Source organism: Cucumis melo, chromosome 4 (genome assembly GCF_025177605.1).
Source record: "Cucumis melo cultivar AY chromosome 4, USDA_Cmelo_AY_1.0, whole genome shotgun sequence".
Classification (NCBI taxonomy): Eukaryota; Viridiplantae; Streptophyta; class Magnoliopsida; order Cucurbitales; family Cucurbitaceae; genus Cucumis; species Cucumis melo.
The window spans coordinates 33,963,562-33,982,970 of NC_066860.1; the positions used below are offsets into that span (position 1 = coordinate 33,963,562).

The 19,409-nt window shown below is 35.3% G+C and overlaps 6 protein-coding genes and 1 long non-coding RNA gene across 13 annotated transcripts; 2 read left to right on the forward strand and 5 right to left on the reverse strand.

Moving 5' to 3' along the window:
• Nucleotides 1-903: 903 nt before the first annotated feature.
• On the reverse strand, nt 904-2,960 carry LOC103486376 (aspartic proteinase PCS1). Its single transcript, XM_008444306.3, has one exon. It carries the CDS (start codon nt 2,638-2,640, stop codon nt 1,285-1,287), a length of 1,356 nt encoding a protein of 451 aa, XP_008442528.1. The 5' UTR covers nt 2,641-2,960; the 3' UTR covers nt 904-1,284.
• A 3,562-nt stretch (nt 2,961-6,522) lies between these two features.
• On the reverse strand, nt 6,523-7,995 carry LOC103486375 (uncharacterized). The gene is made up of 2 exons (XM_008444305.3): nt 6,916-7,995; nt 6,523-6,806 (listed from the first exon to the last, which is right to left on the reverse strand). Exons 1-2 carry the CDS (start codon nt 7,182-7,184, stop codon nt 6,668-6,670), a joined length of 408 nt encoding a protein of 135 aa, XP_008442527.1. The 5' UTR covers nt 7,185-7,995; the 3' UTR covers nt 6,523-6,667.
• Nucleotides 7,996-8,069: 74 nt separating this feature from the next.
• LOC103486374 (E3 ubiquitin-protein ligase RDUF1-like) lies at nt 8,070-10,815 on the reverse strand. 4 transcript variants are annotated; one of them, XR_537081.3, is made up of 4 exons: nt 10,648-10,815; nt 9,446-10,520; nt 8,285-8,382; nt 8,070-8,198 (listed from the first exon to the last, which is right to left on the reverse strand). XR_537081.3 is itself a non-coding variant. In XM_008444303.3 (3 exons), the coding sequence occupies exon 2, from the start codon at nt 10,408-10,410 to the stop codon at nt 9,460-9,462; it is 951 nt and encodes a 316-aa protein (XP_008442525.1). In that variant the 5' UTR covers nt 10,411-10,520; nt 10,648-10,815; the 3' UTR covers nt 8,070-8,382; nt 9,446-9,459. The 4 variants fall into 4 exon arrangements, 3 of the variants coding, with proteins under 3 accessions (XP_008442525.1, XP_050940181.1, XP_008442524.1); XM_008444303.3 differs by having other exon boundaries at nt 8,070-8,382; XM_051084224.1 differs by lacking the exons at nt 8,070-8,198; nt 8,285-8,382 and adding an exon at nt 8,424-8,759.
• A 448-nt stretch (nt 10,816-11,263) lies between these two features.
• Nucleotides 11,264-13,687, forward strand: LOC107990598 (uncharacterized). The gene is made up of 3 exons (XR_007820459.1): nt 11,264-11,427; nt 12,031-12,085; nt 12,679-13,687. It is a non-coding gene; the product is annotated as an uncharacterized LOC107990598 (long non-coding RNA).
• LOC103486371 (thaumatin-like protein) lies at nt 12,219-13,940 on the reverse strand. The gene is made up of 2 exons (XM_008444299.3): nt 13,446-13,940; nt 12,219-13,367 (listed from the first exon to the last, which is right to left on the reverse strand). Exons 1-2 carry the CDS (start codon nt 13,549-13,551, stop codon nt 12,694-12,696), a joined length of 780 nt encoding a protein of 259 aa, XP_008442521.1. The 5' UTR covers nt 13,552-13,940; the 3' UTR covers nt 12,219-12,693.
• Nucleotides 13,941-14,585: 645 nt separating this feature from the next.
• On the forward strand, nt 14,586-17,620 carry LOC103486372 (uncharacterized). 3 transcript variants are annotated; one of them, XM_051084227.1, is made up of 12 exons: nt 14,586-14,898; nt 15,028-15,154; nt 15,261-15,334; nt 15,445-15,491; nt 15,581-15,728; nt 15,812-15,861; nt 15,966-16,126; nt 16,235-16,296; nt 16,451-16,551; nt 16,784-16,829; nt 16,904-16,972; nt 17,274-17,620. In XM_051084227.1, the coding sequence occupies exons 1-12, from the start codon at nt 14,670-14,672 to the stop codon at nt 17,450-17,452; spliced, it is 1,293 nt and encodes a 430-aa protein (XP_050940184.1). In that variant the 5' UTR covers nt 14,586-14,669; the 3' UTR covers nt 17,453-17,620. The 3 variants fall into 3 exon arrangements, with proteins under 3 accessions (XP_050940184.1, XP_050940183.1, XP_016899681.1); XM_051084226.1 differs by having other exon boundaries at nt 14,587-14,898; nt 15,812-15,856; nt 15,922-16,126; XM_017044192.2 differs by having other exon boundaries at nt 14,588-14,898; nt 15,812-15,856; nt 15,922-16,126; nt 16,919-16,972.
• Nucleotides 17,553-18,518, reverse strand: LOC103486373 (light-harvesting complex-like protein OHP1, chloroplastic). Of its 2 annotated transcripts, XM_008444301.3 has the most exons (3): nt 18,121-18,518; nt 17,847-17,969; nt 17,553-17,753 (listed from the first exon to the last, which is right to left on the reverse strand). In XM_008444301.3, the coding sequence occupies exons 1-3, from the start codon at nt 18,289-18,291 to the stop codon at nt 17,685-17,687; spliced, it is 363 nt and encodes a 120-aa protein (XP_008442523.2). In that variant the 5' UTR covers nt 18,292-18,518; the 3' UTR covers nt 17,553-17,684. The 2 variants fall into 2 exon arrangements, with proteins under 2 accessions (XP_008442523.2, XP_050940185.1); XM_051084228.1 differs by having other exon boundaries at nt 17,553-17,969; nt 18,121-18,472.
• Between the last annotated feature and the right edge of the window lie 891 nt (nt 18,519-19,409).

The following is a 19,409-nucleotide window of genomic DNA, read 5'->3' on the forward strand; positions in this document are numbered from 1 at the left end:
ATACTAAATGTGGCGAATAGCTTAGCACAATTGGGACTCATATATATGATTGACTAAATAATTTTATTAATAAGAAATCAAAATATAAAAACTAAAATCTACCAAATGAAACTTGAACATGTTGAAAATGTTCATTTGTTAGAGTAGAGAAAGAAAAAAGTAATGGGGAAGTTTTGTGATATAAGCATAATCAATCAAAATGGGGAGGTTTGAGGGGAGGGGGAATAGGGGGGGTGGGGTGTGAGGCAAAGCTCAACTTCCAATTGGTGCCACTTTCTAATCAAAAGCTAAGTAGGAATAGAATGTTCTACCCACCCCTCTTTTTATTAACCACAAACAAACATTTATTATATCTTAAGAAAGAAACATTATTATATATATATACTTTTGAAAGATCATCATACAAAAATTTAAGCCATAGCAGTAGGAATGGTATTAAATTTGAATTCCAAATCAAAATATTCTTTTAAGTGGGTATGGAAATTAAAATCCACCGAAAAGAATAGTTTCCAATCCCATCTATGTCCTATTGTGATTTCTAATCAAAATAATATCCAAATTTAATGAACAGCTCAATTAATTAAGAAGAAAGAAAAGTCATCACATGAACACATTAGGTTTATATGAATAATCATAAATTCGTGCTCATATTTTCTATTACTTCATTAAATTGCATAATTTTTCAACATAGCCTCGTGGGGAGTAGATGTTTATATATAGAATTTCTTCAAAATCTCCTCCCTAATCTCCACATTTTTTTTAGGTTACTTTATTGACTTTGCAATATCTGCATTAAATATTGTAAGTGTCACATTTCCAACATTGTCTAAAAAATAATCAAAATTAGTCGTTAACTTTTATTATTTTATAATGTTAACTATCTATTTTATAAAAAATCATAAGTAATTAATATTTTACTTTCTATATATATATAAATTAATATATATTCATTACATAAAAGCTGATTAAAATGTACAGGTAGGGGAGGGAGGAAAAAATAAAAATAAAAATGTCCTAAACACGTGGCGTTATCGCAGCTCACTCAAACTCAATTCATCCGTAGGATCAAACACACTTATGCTGTTTTTTTTTTTTTTGTTTTTTTTCTTTATAATATCTCAGATGGTAGGTGGGACCCAATATACGGAGAGTATTAAAAGACGAAGGACCACCATAATAGCATGGACCTACGACTACAGACGAAAACCCGTAAGATTTTAATCAAGATCACGTGATAAGTTACCCTGATAGTTAAAACGCTTCAATCAAAGGGGCCCGGTTCATTTAGAGGCCCATCCCCAATTTCTGACCCGCTAAATCACACCGAATCTCCGCCAACCCGATTCGGGATTTTTTCAGATCGAATTCCATCCACACGTTCTGTTGATGAAGATGACCAATCACAAACGCTTCCACGCCCAACAGATCCGAATTTCCGAATGTGAAACAATGAATAGAATCGTTTCCTCTTCTTTCTCCGGGCACCCGGTACAGTATCCGGTCACCGGTGACCGTCATTTCGGCGCCGCGAAACACTAGCGTTACGGACGGTAGAGGCGGGAGCCGGGTTTGGTTTGTTGGAACCCGGTAGCAAAGATCCATGGCCCCTTGGAAAACGAAATTCGGATCCTCGTAAAGCCGTAGTGAACCGGCGGTTTGGTTCAGGAAATGGTCTCGTAGTGCGGTGTAGGCTGGTCCGAGAAGGAAAGTGAACTGGGTGCCCGAGTCGACCATTGTCTGACCTGCTCCGGTGTGGTCCGGTTCGAAAACGGATTCCGGGATCGGAAGTAACTTGTGGGCAACTTTGATTCCTTCGAGCTGAACCGTGTAAGCTACCCGATCGAAATATGGTAATGGGGTCGACATTTCGATGAGTGGAGTGTAATTCAACGGAGCCAGCCATGAAAAATTTGCATCACCGAGTAATAACAAACCGGAAAAATCATATTCCGATATGCAATAGGAAAATTTGGGGAAACCCATTTGAGAAACAAAAGAGAGAGATCCACGATTCATACCCATTAAACCTGTGTTTTTGGAATCCTCTTCATTGTTGGAGCTGAAAATTGAATCCATACAACCGAAGACAACATTTGGAATTCCGGAATTACCGATGTAAAAAGTATCGGTGGCGAGATTTCCTTCTGAAGAAGAGGCATCGGCGTAAGACAGAGTGGCGTGACAGAACTGATTGGAATCACAAGAAGGCCGAATAGGAAAATCTCGAGTTTGGTCGGTGCAGGTGGAGGAAGAACAAGGAATCGGACTGTAAGAGGATGACCGGACCGGGTTGAACGTCGAAGATGATGAAGAAGAAGAAGAATTTTGTGATGTGTTGCAATGGAGCCATGACAGTTCACTGCCAGTATCGATAACCATCGTGACATTTTGCGGTGGGGTTCCGACTGTCAGTGAGACGGTGAGGCTGATGTTATGCCGGAAAGGAAGCTTATCGGGAGATCTCCGGACAGATTCCGGGGGAATCACTTGGGTTTTTAGAGGAAGAACAAGAGCTGGGTTTACTGAGGAACAGAGATCAATATTATAAAAGACAGAAAACAGAATACAGAAGAAGAAAAGGAAACAAGATTTGAGAAACTTGATGTTTGCGGAATCGAAAGCTAAGCAATAACCCCTCATTTTCTTTTCTCTTTCCTGAAAAATTGGAAATTGATAGACAGTTGGAGCAGTTGGAAGATAGAGAGTGAAGAAATCCGAAGAAGTTCGTTGGCTCTGTTTTGGTTTATGAGAACAGAGTGTTGTGAAATCTTTGCAACCAATCCTTTGAGAAACTTCTCCTTTTCCACCGCCAAATCCAAGATCCAACAATATAAATCCCAGTAATTAAAGAAGAAAAAAAACCCAATAAACTCCAAAAAAGAATAAAGAAATTGACACTGAGATCTCAAGAGGGTGTTCGCTATTCGGTGCAGAAGCCACGATGTTTAAGCAAGACAAGACAAGCGAATTTTGTACTGTCCCATGTATATTGATATTCATTTTTATTATTATTATTTTCTTTCTCTATATCTTCAAGGTCAATATAGGTATTTTATTATCATATTTTAGACAGAAAAATTCTCAAAGTTTCAAAAATAATAATAACAATAAACAATGCAAAACTGACAATTTTAAATGTCAGATTGATTTTGTATTAATTTATTTTAGTATTTAAAACATTTATAAAAAAAAAGATCTAAATAATATTAAAAAATAAATTATTAAAGTATAAGGCAGGCAAAAAGGTTACTTAAATTATTAAGAATAACAAAGGCAAAAAAGGAGGCTATAAATTGGTTATACAATGAAAATTGGCTACCCTATTTGGGGAAATAATTGAGAGACCACACCTAGCTGCTCTAACTTCATTGAATAATTTTTTTTTTAAAAAAACAATAATTTATTGTAATAGAACTATCACATTATGTTCTTTTTTTCTTTTTTTCTACCCTTATTTGCAATATTATCTGAATTTATAAAAAAAAAAAAAAAATTATGGGTGTGGTGAAAATAAAGAATAACACTTGGAGAAGAAGCGAAGTAAAAAGGGGAGAGCAATGAATTAATATTTAGACAGAATTAGTAAATTGGTCATTGAAGGAGACAAAAGGAAAATAGTCAAACGAGGGTGATGTTGACACGTGGACAATGATATTTAAAAAAAACTACGTTAAATGCATGCCAGCTCAGCATGTGCATTAGATTAATAATTGGGAGATGTTATTTAATGAATACGCGGTTTTACTATAATCTATGTAATTTGTTGTATTAATGTGTCTCCAACTTGTTTGAACTTTGAAGTATATAACAAGCAGTCTTCCCTCCCCCACTAAAGGAATTTAGAAAGCATAATATATATATTATAAAGTTATATACTTAACCTTAAATTAATTTGTAAAGCCATGGAAACAAAACCTTACAATTATGAGCCAAGAAAATAATATCCAAGAGGTTTGTATTTATTATTTTGATATAAATATTATAATTTCGATGCTAAAAGAAGGAATGGAATCCGAATCGCTTGTTATTGGAGGAAAAAGAAAAAGAATAATAAATTCAAAAAGGAATTATTTCTCCTTTTAGAAAAACAAACACAAAATAAAATGAATTCCACAGACTAATGAAAAAAATTGTTCCATCCATCAATGAATTACATACAAATTTTCAAATACAACGATGATACAACATATGACACTGTAAATTAAACTACGGGTGTTTACCGTTCGGTTCGATTTAGTTTAAAGCTAAAATCGCATCGAACTGAAAATGAAGAAAAAAGAACTCATCTAAAACCGAACCAAAGTGTTTATTTGTGTCAAATCGAATTGAAAACAAACCACTTATGGATAAATAAAATAGAATCGACAAAAATATTAAAATTGAAATCCTTTATGAACATTATCACAAATAAATATAGATTAGATTATTCTCCATACTAATTAAATACAAGACATAAAAGTTTCAAGCAATGAAATTTGAAAGTCCACCGACATAATTCTTAGAAAGTTATACTTATACCCTATTATTATTTAATTTTTTAAATAAAGCGGTTCGATTTCAGAATTGGTTTAATGTTTTAAATCGGACCGCATAAGAATCGGTTTTAATTTAACACAAACCGAATCGAACCACGTGCATTGGATTTCGATTCGGTTGTTTATTTGTTTAAATTTGAAAATGTATTATATTAAAATTGGTATTTTTGTTCTTTAGATATAATGTAAAGTAAATTAAAATGAAAGCAAATAAACATTATATTTGTGAAGGTGTATTGAATGAGAGAGATGATAAGATGCATTTAATGGTATCCTCATGTTCAAAGCAAGACTACATTTTTTTTTCTTTCTTTTTTATGACACAGCAGTTATAGATTTTAGATATTGAATTGTGGTCCATTCATTTGAGTTCATATAAAAAAAATTTCAATCAAAATGCATAACTTTGGTAGAAATTTCAAAACCTTGCTTCTCTAGTTTCACTATTATTTGGTGGGTAAGAGGAAATTTTAGAGTTTGAATAGTGAAAATGGAAGTTAGTATTTTGAAATGAGATATTATTCCTTCAAATTCAATACATAAACTGAAAAAGGAAAGTTAGATGAAAGTTATATGAAAGAAAGAAAAGATGTAAAAGATTGGTTGGTTGTTTTGAGTTTCACATGTGATGCTGAATGGGTTGAGAGCAAAGGAAATTGGAAGGATAGTGATTGGTTGCTTTAATATTAAAGGCTATTGCTCACTCACTCACTCACTCACATCCCTTCCCTTCCCTTCATCTAATTTTTAACTTCTCTCCCTTTTAAACACACTGTCCCTTCTCTTTAGGTTTCTGTTTCTCTATTTTTAACAATAATATCAATAGTATTAATAATTTCTCACCATTATTATTCCTATATACATCTAAAAACTTCCAAATTAAATAACTCTATTCCTTCCATCCTCATCTCTTTAAATTTATTTCATTTACTTTCTATAGTACTATAGACTCATAATTTGTGAGTATTCAAATTCAATTCGGTGTCAACTGTGTAATATTATATCTTCATTTCAATAACTGTGGAATTCTAAGAAATTAAACTTGTGTTAGTTAAGATTTTGAACTTTAAGTGAATATGAAAACCACTAATAGTCCTCTTGTTGAATTAATTTGGAAACAATTCAAAGGAAATGGTTAGATATTGATAGAAGACTTAAGAAATAAAGAGAATTAGTTTCACACTCTAAGTTCGAATACTTTGAAAATAAGTTGATTAGACCTATCGAATGATTATTTTGATATGCAATTCGGTTTTAAAGAATTGCAAAGTGGTAATAATAAAATTGTGATAATTAACTTAAAAGAATAATATTATTATAGGCTGGTCGTGTTGGAAAGAATGTATAGTTTTAGTGAAAGAAAATTAAGATTGACCCAGAAAAAACTATGGACTATAAATTGTGTTTTTTACATTACTACAGAAGAAACCCACAATTTTAAGAAGGTAGAAGAATGGTGAAATGTACAATTTACATATTTGAAAACTTTCATAACAAATGGCTTCATAGTATGTTGTTGGTGCTTGATTTGACTTCTCTTGGTCAACAAGTTGAATTTCTTTCATGAGAATTGCCCCCATACCCTAACAATTATTGTTTAAATTATAATCATAATAATAACTCTAGGGTTTAGATTATGTACAAAATAACAAAACAAATGTAAATTCATAGTATTATTTTAAAATATAACTTCTTTTTATTTATTTAAATAAATGTGTTATCTAAAAGATATATGAACAATGTAATGTGTATATATCCAAACACATAAGAATATCTAACACATATTTCTTAATTCTCACATTAAATCCTGGGGAAAATGCTTTTCTTTTTTCTGTAATCTTTGAGTATAATTTTTGTTTAGTTCAAGTTTAGTTTTTATTTAGTTTACAAGGATAAAAATGTCAATTCTTATGAAAAGAGAGGGAGAGAGAGAGAGAGAGAGAGAGAGAGAGAGAAAGAGAGATTATTCATCTCACCAAAGCACCACTTTGATCAACAACATTCTTCATCTCCGAGAATTCATAATATTAAGTCTCAAAGTCGATGGAGTAGAAACATATTAAAAATATTTTATTACATTCACATTTATAAATAATGTAATTTACGAAAGGGAAGGAAAAGCAGGTTTTAATCTATTTGTCCACTTGGTTGAGCTTGCCAAGGCCATTGCAACGAGCACAAACGATCTGAGTTTGGTCTTTGCGAGCCGCATTTGCCCTCAGGGCCGACCCCGATCGCCGGACAAACCCTGCACCTTCGCATTCCGGACACCTAAGGAGGACAAAAAGAGTAATTCAAGTCCTGAAACAGAATCCCACTGCAGACAAGCAAAGTTTTACGGTAATTAATAAACTGAATTTGTTAATTAAATTTTGCTTACAGGTCTTTGCGAGAGAAGAAGATGGGGAAGGCGGTTCCGACGAGAGCCACAGCAATGGCGCCGGCGATCAAGTAGGTGGTGCCGTCGGAGGAGACGTCTCCAACGGCGGCGACCACGGTGGAAATTCTCTTGTGATTGCGGCTGCTTTGGCGGAGGGATAGGGTCGACGGTCTTATTGGGTGGTTGGAGGGCGGAAAAGGGGCAGTGGCGGGCGATTGTTTGATGGGCTCTGTGGAGGAAATGCGTGGAAATGAACACAAAGATGCCATGTTTTTACAGAGGAATGAAATTGAAGCTAGATTTTGTGTCGGAGGAGGATGAGGAAGAGAAATTTTCTTAGATTTTGGTGGTTCGAAAGGATCTTAGAGGGAGTGTTTTTGAAGTTGAAATGTGGATAAGGCTACGTCGGACTTCAGGTTCTGATTGTTTAGATAAGGATGCCCCACTATCTGGATTTTCATGGAGGTCAAAATTCTTTTGGCTTGGACCAACTCCCTTCTCATTTTGGTGGTTCTCGTGTTGTTAGATACATGAAAAAAGGTCCTCGTATAAGGAATCTCAAACTTTCAAATTCATATTACAAATGCAAAACCGTTGGTTACATTCTGGTGAACTCAGTCGAAATATTGTCCATTCTCATCACTTGTCTAAAGGGTAGAAATAATGTGCTCATGCTATAGCACAACATAGTTTGGTTCATTAACATGAAAAGAAGTTTCTTTTAGATATTATTAGACAATGAGGAAAGGTATTAATTGGTTTTTCTGTGGTTTATTGTTGCCCTATTACTAACTCATAGATTTTTTTCTCTTCTCGTATCTAATCTTACGTGGCAAAGGTATAAGGGTAATACTTAGATACATCTATAGTATCACTTATCTTTGTGCATCTCTTTTCACCATTCACATTAGAAGGATATTAAAATATTTATAAAAAAAAGGAAAAAGCAAGATCTTGACAAGTTATGATCGAACAGTTTGGTGGAATGCACAAAAAGATAGATATGCACGAAAATCTAATTGCTTTTCACGTTTTAATCTTATTAGGGTAAAAACACTCTTGCAGTTTCCAGCATCATGTGTAGTGTCTTAGTCCCTTGTCACAGACAAAATCCAAATGGCAGAAGAGACATGAAAAACCTTCTTCATGCATAATACTAAAAACCTGTACCTTCTTTTAGGTTCAGCTTGATTTGATTATACCTTTTGTCATTTCCTTTTAAGATAATAATACAAAAATTCAACAATTGTAGCTTACAAATGCCACTAATGACATACAGGAATCTGCACATAAGCGACACACAAATTTCAAAAAGTTGTAAGACATGTGAACTTACATCTCTTATATCAAACAGAACGAATAATCTTACATTCCTTCTCCCAACAATCATCATCTGATTTGTGTCCTGGTAGTTCATTTTCAAGACATGAAAAAGGGGTACAACCTGTTGGTGCTCAGCTTACTTTCCTGTCCATATTTTTGACAATTCATAAAAGAGGAAAGCAGAAAAGGAATTACAATAGGAATAAAGGTACATTTGCTTTGATATGAACTTAGAAAGCTGCTAAAGTTGCACATGCATCAAGTAAGAAAAATGGAGTTCGTGGTTGACATACAGATGTGCATTAAAGCTAAAACTAGTAAAAGCCTACTTTCAAGGACCAAGAGTTTTTTTTAGTGAACCAGCAAAGTTTTGATAGCAACACATTAATCATCTTGTTATAAACAAAGCACTGGCCCTGGATGAGAGTTCTTCAATGTATAATTCATCTGACCTGAGTTATTAAATTGTCTCACCCTATCAGCTTTGTCAATCTACCCTCCTTAAAAGGGGAAAAATCCTCCTTCAGAGATAGAAATATGGTATGAGATGGGTGTAATTTTGATACTTGAATGAGCTCAAATTTGTGAGAGAAGCTATAAATTTCAAGTGAAGAAAGTAATTAAGTAACAGCCGAAAAAGAAGGCAATGAGAGAGAGCATAGGAGTTCCATAAGAATTATCATACAACAGAAACAGAATACCACAAAGCAAAGTCAGAGAGATGGAATTTAACTCAAAAGTTAAAATCAAGAAGGGATAAAGTTAGAAACATAACAAAAAACAGAAGATTTTCGTATTCTAAGGATAAGAGCTGCTTTGCAGCGAAGTTACTATGTTACATTGCACAAGAGAAAAAAAAAAAAGAACCTACTAGACATCAACAGGAACTCCCTAACCCATCTCTTTCCTTCTAACATCAAACAACAGAAGACATTCACATGCTCGAACTGATATGCCATTAACCCTCGTCCAGGCAGATCATACGACTCTCTCCATCATTTATCTCTAAATATCCTTGTCCCACCATGTCAAAAATTCTCCAGTCAACTACATTTAAGTTACCGAATTCCGTATTTCTTGTTGATGTATCTATACAGCTAATAAACAAAAATTGTACATCTACACCATCGCCCAAAAGGAAGACTGTTATGGGTTCAATATCGCTCAGAATTTCTAGAGGGAGTAAGGGTTAAGGGTGGGAATCAACCTCTATGAGTACAATTAAGCAGAAAACATATAGTTTATGTCTGACGCTATAGGTTGATTATTCCTCCTTGAGCGTCTGTTGAATAACCTAGCAGAGAAGCTCCGTCTCATTGAACCAGGTCCAGAACCAGAATGACGGGATGAACTTCTAAACCTCCCAAGAAAGGAGAATAAATTGCGAAAAAGGCGACGAAATCCACCACTTTCAACTGATCTTCTCCCGCTTGACTCCCATGTAATCCTCCTAGGAATACCACTGGTGGTACTAAACCCACCATCAATTTCAGTGTAAACAACAGGAAGGTCATGTTCTGCAGCTCCCCTGCCCCAAGTAAACCTTCCAACAGCAAAACCCCTACCGGGGAGCCTCCAAATTGTTAGTCCAACAACTTCTTCAGCAGAAGCAGGGGAGTTCCTTCCACTGCTATGCACATCGGTAGGCAATTGGTGCCGACAAACAGGACATGAATTCCGGATAGAAAGCCAAGGGAGTATACAATCCAAATGGTAAATATGCTTACACGGCATCTCTCGAGCCTCAGAGTCGAGCTCAAATGGTTCCTTACAGACCGCACAATGTGATTCCATAGGCACATGGCTAGCAAGAATCTTAACCACAGGCAAAGATTCAATCGCAGCCTTCGAAGCCGGTGGGTTTTCCAATGGGCTAACCGCATTCACCTCCAGTTCCGCCAACTGATTGAGAAGACGATCGAACCCCGATCCCATCAAGAACTCGGATATATTGGAAGGTAAAGGACGAAGGCTCGCCCCAGTACCATCGTCACAAAAAATCTCATAATTTCCTCCAGCTCCAATACCATTATTACTAACAACGCCCGAGTTAGAAGGATCGCGCAGCACAATGAAACGATTGAAAGGGGAGCGATCCTCACCATTTCTTCCACTGCGACGCAATCTTGGCACGAAAGAAGGGTTTGGGCCAGAAGCATCATCGTGGTACATCGCAGCAGCAGGAAATCGATGAACAACCAGATACAGAGAAGGCAACGACCTAAATTCTACAACAGACCGAATCTAAGGCCTGAGCCCGAACCCACATAAAGCAATTGCATCTGTAACACACAAAAAAAAAAGTCGATCCCATCAAATCCATCAATTGATCGATCCAAAGAATAACACTAACTTTTTAACAGAATAAACCCTATTTATATAAAGTTTTGATAAAGAGATTGAAATTACCGATTAGAATTCGACGTTGGAAAATCAACGAACGCCGATAAACTTAAGAATCCGAAACTGACCTCCCTGGAAAGGAAGAAAAGATAGCGAACTTGTTCATAAACGCTTTGGTCTTCTTCAAGGAGAGAGGATTCGCAGCAGATGAAAATAGAGGTTTAAAAACAATTGCGTGGGATTTCGACAGCGAAGGGTCGTCGTCGTTTCTTTAAGCGTGGAATTTACGCTTTAACCCTTTCTCTTTTAACTACTAAATAGTAAATACTAACCCAATTTCGGAATACATTGAATTCTCGATAAAAATAATTATCATTAATTATTGTACGTTGCCGCCATGTGCATTTGTCCTCTCTTTAAATAAATAAATTTAATACCAATTACATAAATTATCTTCATTTTCTTATTCATAATTAATTATAGTTTCTTCTTGTAATGATTGATAGAATATTATAAAATCGAATTTCATAACTAACATTTTGATTCAACCCAAAACATAGGAACCAATAATGTACTTTACCATAAGATTTATTGTTTGGGCCTTCAAGATTTAGTTATATAATGGGCTTCATAGCCGAGCCCAATCCAGTCCATTTAAGAATTCGACATGTCGAATCTTCTCCCGCATTTACTTCTTCATTTCTCCATTTGATGACACGTCGAGAAGCTCACTAAGTTGGCAATGAATATGTGGACGGAAGATTCAATTGGATCCGAGAGGGCAAAAGGAAGTTTAAGCAATGCGGGGTGGTGAACATGAGAAGTCCTTCCCAAAACAAACAATCGGTACAAAATTTGTTATTACAGTTAACTACTACAAGTTCAGCAATGCATTGTAATGTTTTTTTTTTTTTTCTGTGCATGTACGGATTAGCTAGTCTTGCTTTGAATTTACGCAATATTTTGTATTTGGGATTTTGTTGTTTGGATATGTGTTTTGTTAAATTTGGAATAGATTGGGTTTAAAGTGAGGAGGATCAATGGTGTGGATTGGATCAATCCCATGAAGAGATTAATTCATGTGATGAAGTTGAAGTTACACCAGCGGATTAGGAAAGTAATTTTCACGAAGGAATATAGTGTATTTATACTCTGAAAAAGGCCCTCAAGTTATGGGGTAATTTGTTTGTTTTTAGTGTTGAGTTAACTAATATGGGCAATGCTAATTGTTTTCCCTTGATTCCTTTGGGGTATATGGTAATCTTTGGTTAGGAGAAGGCACTTGTGCTGGTAATCAGGGGAAATTCCTTCCTTTGCTTTATGAAGTCTAGAGCTAAACTGTAGTTACTGACACTCTATTTCTATTTAGTGGACTTAGAAATGATAACAAAGTGATATCAAAATGAAAGCAAGTTTCTTCGCTGAAAATTGCTTGGTGCTGTTTTATAGGTTTTTTGAAATCTGTTAATCCAGCTAATCTCGAGGGAACATTTACAAAACTAAGGTAAGTTATAAACATGATGTCTTCATTAGGTCAAACACTTTCCTAGGAAAATTGATATTGCAAGGGAAGTCAGAATGAGGCGCTCAAAGCAGTACTTAGAACTTTGATAAACAAGTTGTCGTTAGTGAAGAGATTTAATTACAAGTTTTTTCCATTTCATTGCTTTTTAAGTTTAGTTCATAAACTTTGCAGTTCGTATCTAAATTGTTATGAGCTTTAAAAAGTATCTATTAGGACCTTGCACTTTAGGTCCCTATTTAGTGTCTACTAGGATTTTGAATTTCAAAATATATCAAGTAGGTCAAGAACCTATTAGACACTCCTTAAAATTGTGAGATTAAATAAACACAAACATAAAAGACTAAGGACTAAACTCGTAATGTAACCAAACAAAGATGTACTAATTAATATGTGTAACATGATACTAATATTGACATAGAATGCAAAAATCTTGAACATATGCTTATTGGACTCTATCCCTGAGTAACTAACAAAAATAAGATAGAAAGATGGTTGAATAAACCACGAGAGCTTCTAATTCTGCAAGAAGGTATTATTTTTGTACTGTCATAGTAGACTTCTTCTTCATGCAGCAACTGGAATCGTCCTCACATGGCAGGGCAGAAAGTGATGGCGTAACGTGAAACCTTACATTTACGGAGGCTGGAAGGGTCGTCAAAAGCATAGGTGTAAGCCTTGGGGCACATGGCTTTGAATAAATGAGCAAATAGCGTAGGCCTGCAGGTTTTGGGGTTTGCATACTTCCCTGTGCAGCAGTACTTGGCTGATTGCATGGCTAAGCAGGCGCTCTTGCACCCCACCACTTTTCCATTTTTCTTCACCTCCAATTTGGATGGACAGAAAATGTTCACATCAATATCACAAGACGCAATGCCACAGCCAATTCCACCCCCAATTGGCTTCATTGAAAGAGGCAAGTTGAAGCCATCTACCAAGCTAACATCATAATAATGCAAGGGTGAAATAGATGATCCCAGAGTTACTTCAACAATAGTTGCTGGAGGAACACCAGCTGTGCCTCTACAATGTAATCGTCCTGAACAATCTCCTGTATCACACGAGCCTTTACCTTCATGGCTAAAAGAACAGCCTTGTCTTCCCCAAATCCTCCCTGACCACTTCTTTGGCACTTCAACCACTACGTGCTTGCCTCTGCCAAGATGAAAACCACCATCCATTGGCGTATTGTGGCCCGAATTGCCGAGTAATCCAGGCCAGACACTTTCATTACAGTTGTTTACTAAAATTAGCTGTTCTCCACCTGCAAGCACAGAAAAACTTTCAGTATGAAGTGAATAGGAAAGATTGAAGGAAGAAATGTTTGGAGGTGCTTATTCACTTGTAAGTGAGATGGAGGTTGCCAAACAGAAGATGAGAAACAGACAGGAATGCATGATCTGAAACTTATGAACAGGCTTGCAAATGGTGATGAAAATTCTGAACATCTATTTTGTGGTCTGATTTTGATTGACAGATTTGGAAAGAGAGCAATTATTTAAAGGCTCCATTGCTCTAGTTTTTCCCCTAGTTTATACTCCTACTTTCACTTTCACTATAAAGGGATTTATCCATTCCTTCAAATTGGAGGCATTCTCTTTCTCTCTCTTTCTTTTGTTTGCTTTGATAGATCACTATAACACACTTTCCAACTTTTCAAAAAAGATCCAACTTGAGCCCAACTCAAATGATGTTTCACTTTGCTAGACTTCCTCATTGAAATATGCTCTTTCCCTAAAGCTTATATTGTATGATCATAAAATTCATTTCCTCGCAAGAAGATTCTCTTATTGTCGTAAAAAACGATTGCTTGGCTTGTTCAAAAAGAGAAAAAGTTAAGTTTGATGAATGTTGAAGTTTTGAATTTCATGCTTTTCGTTTTATCTCAATTTTAATCTATTGTTGCTTCCTCCTTTTGAGTTATTAGCAGCCTTGTTTCTTACACTCATTGGGTGATTAAGGAAGTGAGAGGAGACCGTAATGGAATAAACTCGACAGAGATTATATTGTGTTTTTTAATGTTTTAATTCTAATGGTCGAAGCTTCACGAGAAAATTGGAAAATAAGTCATTTGGGAGAAAATTAGAGTGGAAAATAAGTCATTTGGGAGAAAATTAGAGAGTATGGTAACTAATCAAAATAACATTCAAAATATATTTTTAACAATTTTCTTTAAACAAATATGATTCTTTTGAAAAATAATTTTTTTATGTCAATCTAAACACTCTAAATTATATCATTTGTTAGTTAAAATAGGTTTTACATTTCATAAACATTTAAAAACTATCTTTGTCTTACGGATATGAATGAGTATTGTTTGAACTTAGTCCAATAAATTGTAAAAAATTATTTACACGAAATAATCAAATCAACCGGTTTTTGTTTTTTAAATTTTTTTACACAGATGTGCATAGTTTGTATTTTTTTTAATTATTTTTGAATAAATATTTTTAACAATCTATTAAGAAGAAAAAGAAAAATCGAGATTTTTTTTTTCAAACTTTTCCTGTAGCTTTGATTTCAAGCGCTCTCTCACTCTTTCGCTTTGGCCGTTTCTCTGGAAGCTATGATTCGTCGCGTCGTCGTTCAGCTGTCAAAAACCGTCGCCGCCACCGCCTTTCGAGCTGCGAGTTTGGGCTCCAGCTCCCGTTTTTCTCTTCTTTCTTCGCCATCGTCCTCACGTTTAGCTTCACCATGGAGATTACTTCACGTTGGAATGGACCGCCCAAATGCTAGCCCGGTCACTCGTCAGATGATCAACTACGCTCTATCTCATGCTAGGTCTCAGAGATCAGGTCCATATTCTTATTTGATTTCACCATTTCGTTTTTAATTCTTACTACTGAAGTTGTTTTTCGTCTTGTTTGTTTTATGTATAAAATCGGTATGAAATTTTTGGTCTGTAATCTTAATGTGATAACTAGACGAGTCGTACGCACAAGGTCTTCTGGTTTTGGAGCAGTGTCTCTCCGTTCAGTCGAGTGAAGGCCAAGATGCCGATAACTCCAGGGGAGCGGTATTGCTTGCTATGTCTACGTTGCTTGCTGAAAGGTTTTCATTGTGTTTCATTTATTCTTTTTTTATTCATTTCATTAAGATATATGTTGTAATTAAATTGGCTTATGGCTAAACAACTGGCCTATTTTGGTTGTTTCAGGGGTGACATTCATAACGCTATAGATAAGCTTCAGCGAATTGAGGATTTAATACATTGTTCTCTAGATATTAGAGGTAAACTTTCCTAGGGTTTTAGTTCGTTCTTTTAGCCAAGTTAAGCTCGGTTCAAATTAAATATTGGTGGCTCGTGTTTTGACTGTAATTTCTTCTTGTCTTTCTTGTAGTGGCTGCTCTTGAAGCACTTGCTGGACTTCATCTCGTGTTAGACCTGGTATATTTCCTTGTAAAGTTGTAATTATTGCTCATGTTGTATCGATTAACATTGATCAAAGTTATCTGAGGATGATTCTTCATATGTAGAACGATTCTTCATCCGCTATCGCCAATAAATGCTTACAACTATTTAAAAATGGTGAACTTGCTGATGATGGAAATTCTGAAGTTCTGAGAGCTCGTGTAAAAGCTGTAAAGGGGCTGGTTGAGCTTGTCCAAAATAACCTTGATGCAGGTGTTTTGCCTTTAGTGCTCTCTCTAAGCATCTTGTTCTATCGTGAAGTTTTACTAAGTTAAATGTTGGTTATCTATCCGCAGCTGAATCGTTATTTGAAGGATTTCAGACTATTGAAAGATGTGCTGGTAAGGTACTTCAACTATATGTGTGCGAAAATTTGTTGATTTCCTATTAATATTTTGATTCGTAGGTAGTGCTGCTTTTACATACGGAGAATTCTTAGTGGCTTCACAGAACTTTTCCGCTGCAAAAGAGGTGTACCAGAGAGTAATTGAAGTGGGATCAGAAGTCAAAGATTCGAGTGAGCAATGTGCATTAGCTGGTGGTAATATGTCTCCGATGGAGGTTTTAGTGGCTGCGACTTGTGCTTTAGGGCAGCTTGAGGGGAACTTGGGGTAGCTTCTTTGATTTGTGTTATGTTGGGCAAATTCCCAATAAGATTCCTTATTGTAGTAATTATAGATCATAAGTTCATAACTTTACTCTGTTCCTTTTTTGTCTAGGAATTTTGCTGAAGCCGAGGATTTACTGACAAATGCGTTAACCAAAACAGAAGAATATTTTGGTATGGAAGTTGCTAATTTAGAATTCTCAATATAATCGAAACTTTACAACATATATACAACTGAAGTTTCTGTTCTTTTTCATTTAGCATTGTTTGGCTATTTTCCAAGTGGACATGAGGGCGTCTAATTTTTTGGAACATTTACATGGTACAGGATCTCACCATCCGAAGGTTGGTGTTATCTTAACCTGCATAGCACTCATGTTTCGACACAAAGCAAGGAAGGAGCATTCAAGTTCAATTTTGATTCAGGAGGTTGGATTTTTCCACTGCTTCACTCGTGTTATAAACTCCCTTCAAATATAAGCAAAAATTATTGGTCCTTTAGTGCAGTGTGGAAGGTGTTGATTTCTCTTCCCAACATCCTGGGTGTTGGTTTTTGTCTACTGGCCCTATGCAATTCAATTACAGATCATATTCGAATCCTCATAGTGTATAGAAGTATTTCTTTTTATTTCAACAGATTGCTCTAAAAATTCATTTACAGGGACTCTACAGGAGAGCAATAGACTTGATGAAAGTTTCACCAGAAGGTATCGTAATGCCATCCAACGCTACATCTTTAACCTTTTTTAAAAAAGAAGAAAAATTAATTTCAACTGAATAGTTTATTCTCTTGAAGGCAGTGGAGGACAATCAAAGGTGGACAGATGTGAAATAGCAGCTATAGCTGGAGGTATTGATCAAGCATTTTAGTGATTCTAAGCATTTAGCTCGAGGGTTGAAGAAAGAACAAACAAATCACTGTGTGAGATCGAAATGTTCATTGCAAGAGTTGTGGTTGTTAAACGTTGGATAGCTTTCGATTGCTCTCTTAAATGTTAAATGAAACCCAGATGGACTGATCAAATCCCACCCTGATTATGGTTAAACTCTCTCCTAAAGTCACATGTTATAGCAAAATAGGCATGTTAACCTTTCATAAACGTGGTGGTCTGATTATCTTTATTCATTGATATCATTGATTGCTTCTGTAGAAGCGTATGCGGAGATTCTTGACGTCCAAAAGAATAGAAAGCCTGAAGCACGGATGGTGAGGGGCTGGGTAAGAGATGCTTGGAGGAATCGCAGGATATCAATGGAAGAAGTACTAGACATAGGACAACCTCCATCCAAGGTGCCTGTTATTGATACTCGAATCTGTAGGCTTATTTAATTTGCAATACTCTCGAGTTCAGGTTATTAGGCATCATTACAGAACTCAAGAGAGTGAGCATATTTTGTACGGTGACAATGTATGTAAATTACTTAAGAAGTACAAGAACTTGAAGATTGTAGAATTCTCTGATACAGTTGAAAGTCCTTTGGTACAGTTACAATTTCATTGTTTTTCTTTTTTCAATAAAAAGACACGAAGGATCTCAAGATGTTTAAAACTTTTCCGGGAATCAAAGAGGAAGATCCAGGCCTTTCCCAACATCAACTCCAATCACTTGAAGTATACTCTTGTTCAATATCTGAAAAATCAGACAGATAAAACCCGTAAACATGGGTAGAAAAGGTACAAGATAGAAAGTTTTCTTCATATTAAGAAGAAAAGAAAACCTCACCAGCTCCACTACGAAAGTCCCAATAAGGCCTATCATGCAGGCTCTAGAATTCCAGATTTCAGCAGTTTTAGTGAATCCAAGAAACGGGGCTTCAAATTTCGGCTCTACTTTTGGCAATTCAACCTTCAAAACAGAAATGAATAGGTAATTCACAAGCCCGCATGAATGTATTATTCTGGATTTATTCAAGCTTTTGAGATGTAAACCATTTTTTCAACAGGTGAAACAGTAATGGGAAAAAAGTTCACAAATTTGAAGAGGATAGAGAGCGTACTCCAGCCGGAGGCTTTGCGGCGGCCTGAACCCTGAAGGAGGGACGAGCCCTGCTGTTATTGGCACGGGCAGAAGACCCAATTTGAAAGAGACCGTGGCGACCGTCTTGTTGGTTAAAAGTCAGAGCTCTGGCCGGAGGAAGAGAAGATAAAATCACAGAGGAAGACGCCATTATTTGGAAATGCTCCAAACACAACCACAGCCACTGCTTCGGTAACGTTATCAGAACTTTCCCTCTTCAATTTTCTTTACGGAACTACTTTTTTCCATCTTAAAATTAAATGCTTGGTTCGAGTGTTGGTCCTATTAGATCTTGAGGATTTGGAGATGACGCGACACTCATTTTTGTTAGTAAAAAGTGGGACCTTTTTTTTTTTTTTTTTTTTTTTTTCTCAGGTACGAATCGAGAATGGTTTGGTCATTTGAACCATAAATATCTTTCTTAGTAAAACTGTAAACCACACTTATTTTTTTGAAGTTTTTTTAACCCCACACTTATTTTTTTTTAACTTCAAACAAATAAAACATTTTTACAAACTTATTTTAAATAAAAAAAAAGGGTTGTCCTATTTTTGTAACTTAGTTTTAGGATAATATTGAATCTAAAATGTAATTTCAAAATGGCAAATTGAAAAAATTGTTTCTAAAGCAGTTTTGCAATTACAACTTCTAATTTTTAATGATAAGAATTAGATCCTTAAAACTAATGATGTTTGAAATGGAAAATTAGTCACTAGAAGAAAAAGTTGTCATGTTGGTCACCACCATCCAAAGTATTTATCACTGCAAATTTGTTCTTCACACGATGAGGGAACTACGCCATAGGTTTTTCTTTGTGGAAAGTGAAGCAAACAGCCTTGTCGACTTGAAGAAAGAAAACAAGCAAGGACTTTACGTTATCTCATATCCAAGAAAAGAGATTACGATTGCGATCGAAATAAAACTTTTCAAAGTAATTGAGACAATTTTATGGTTTGCGAGAAAAACATTATGCTTTTCGGAGATATTTTTAATTTATTTAAAGTTTGATTAACAAAATAATAAAACAAAAATCTACTTGAAAATTTGAAAAATAAAATTAAACTTTTTTTTAATAAAATACATTTAATTACTATTTTTGACTTGTTTTATTATGAGTATAAATATTTTTTCAAATTAAAGACCATTATATTGTTATACTTATGTTTGATATCAAATGAGCATATTTGAAACTAACCTAATTACTTATTATTTTAGGAGGAAAAGTTAGAAATTTACCGTCATACGAATTACACATGTTAATTCATTTCA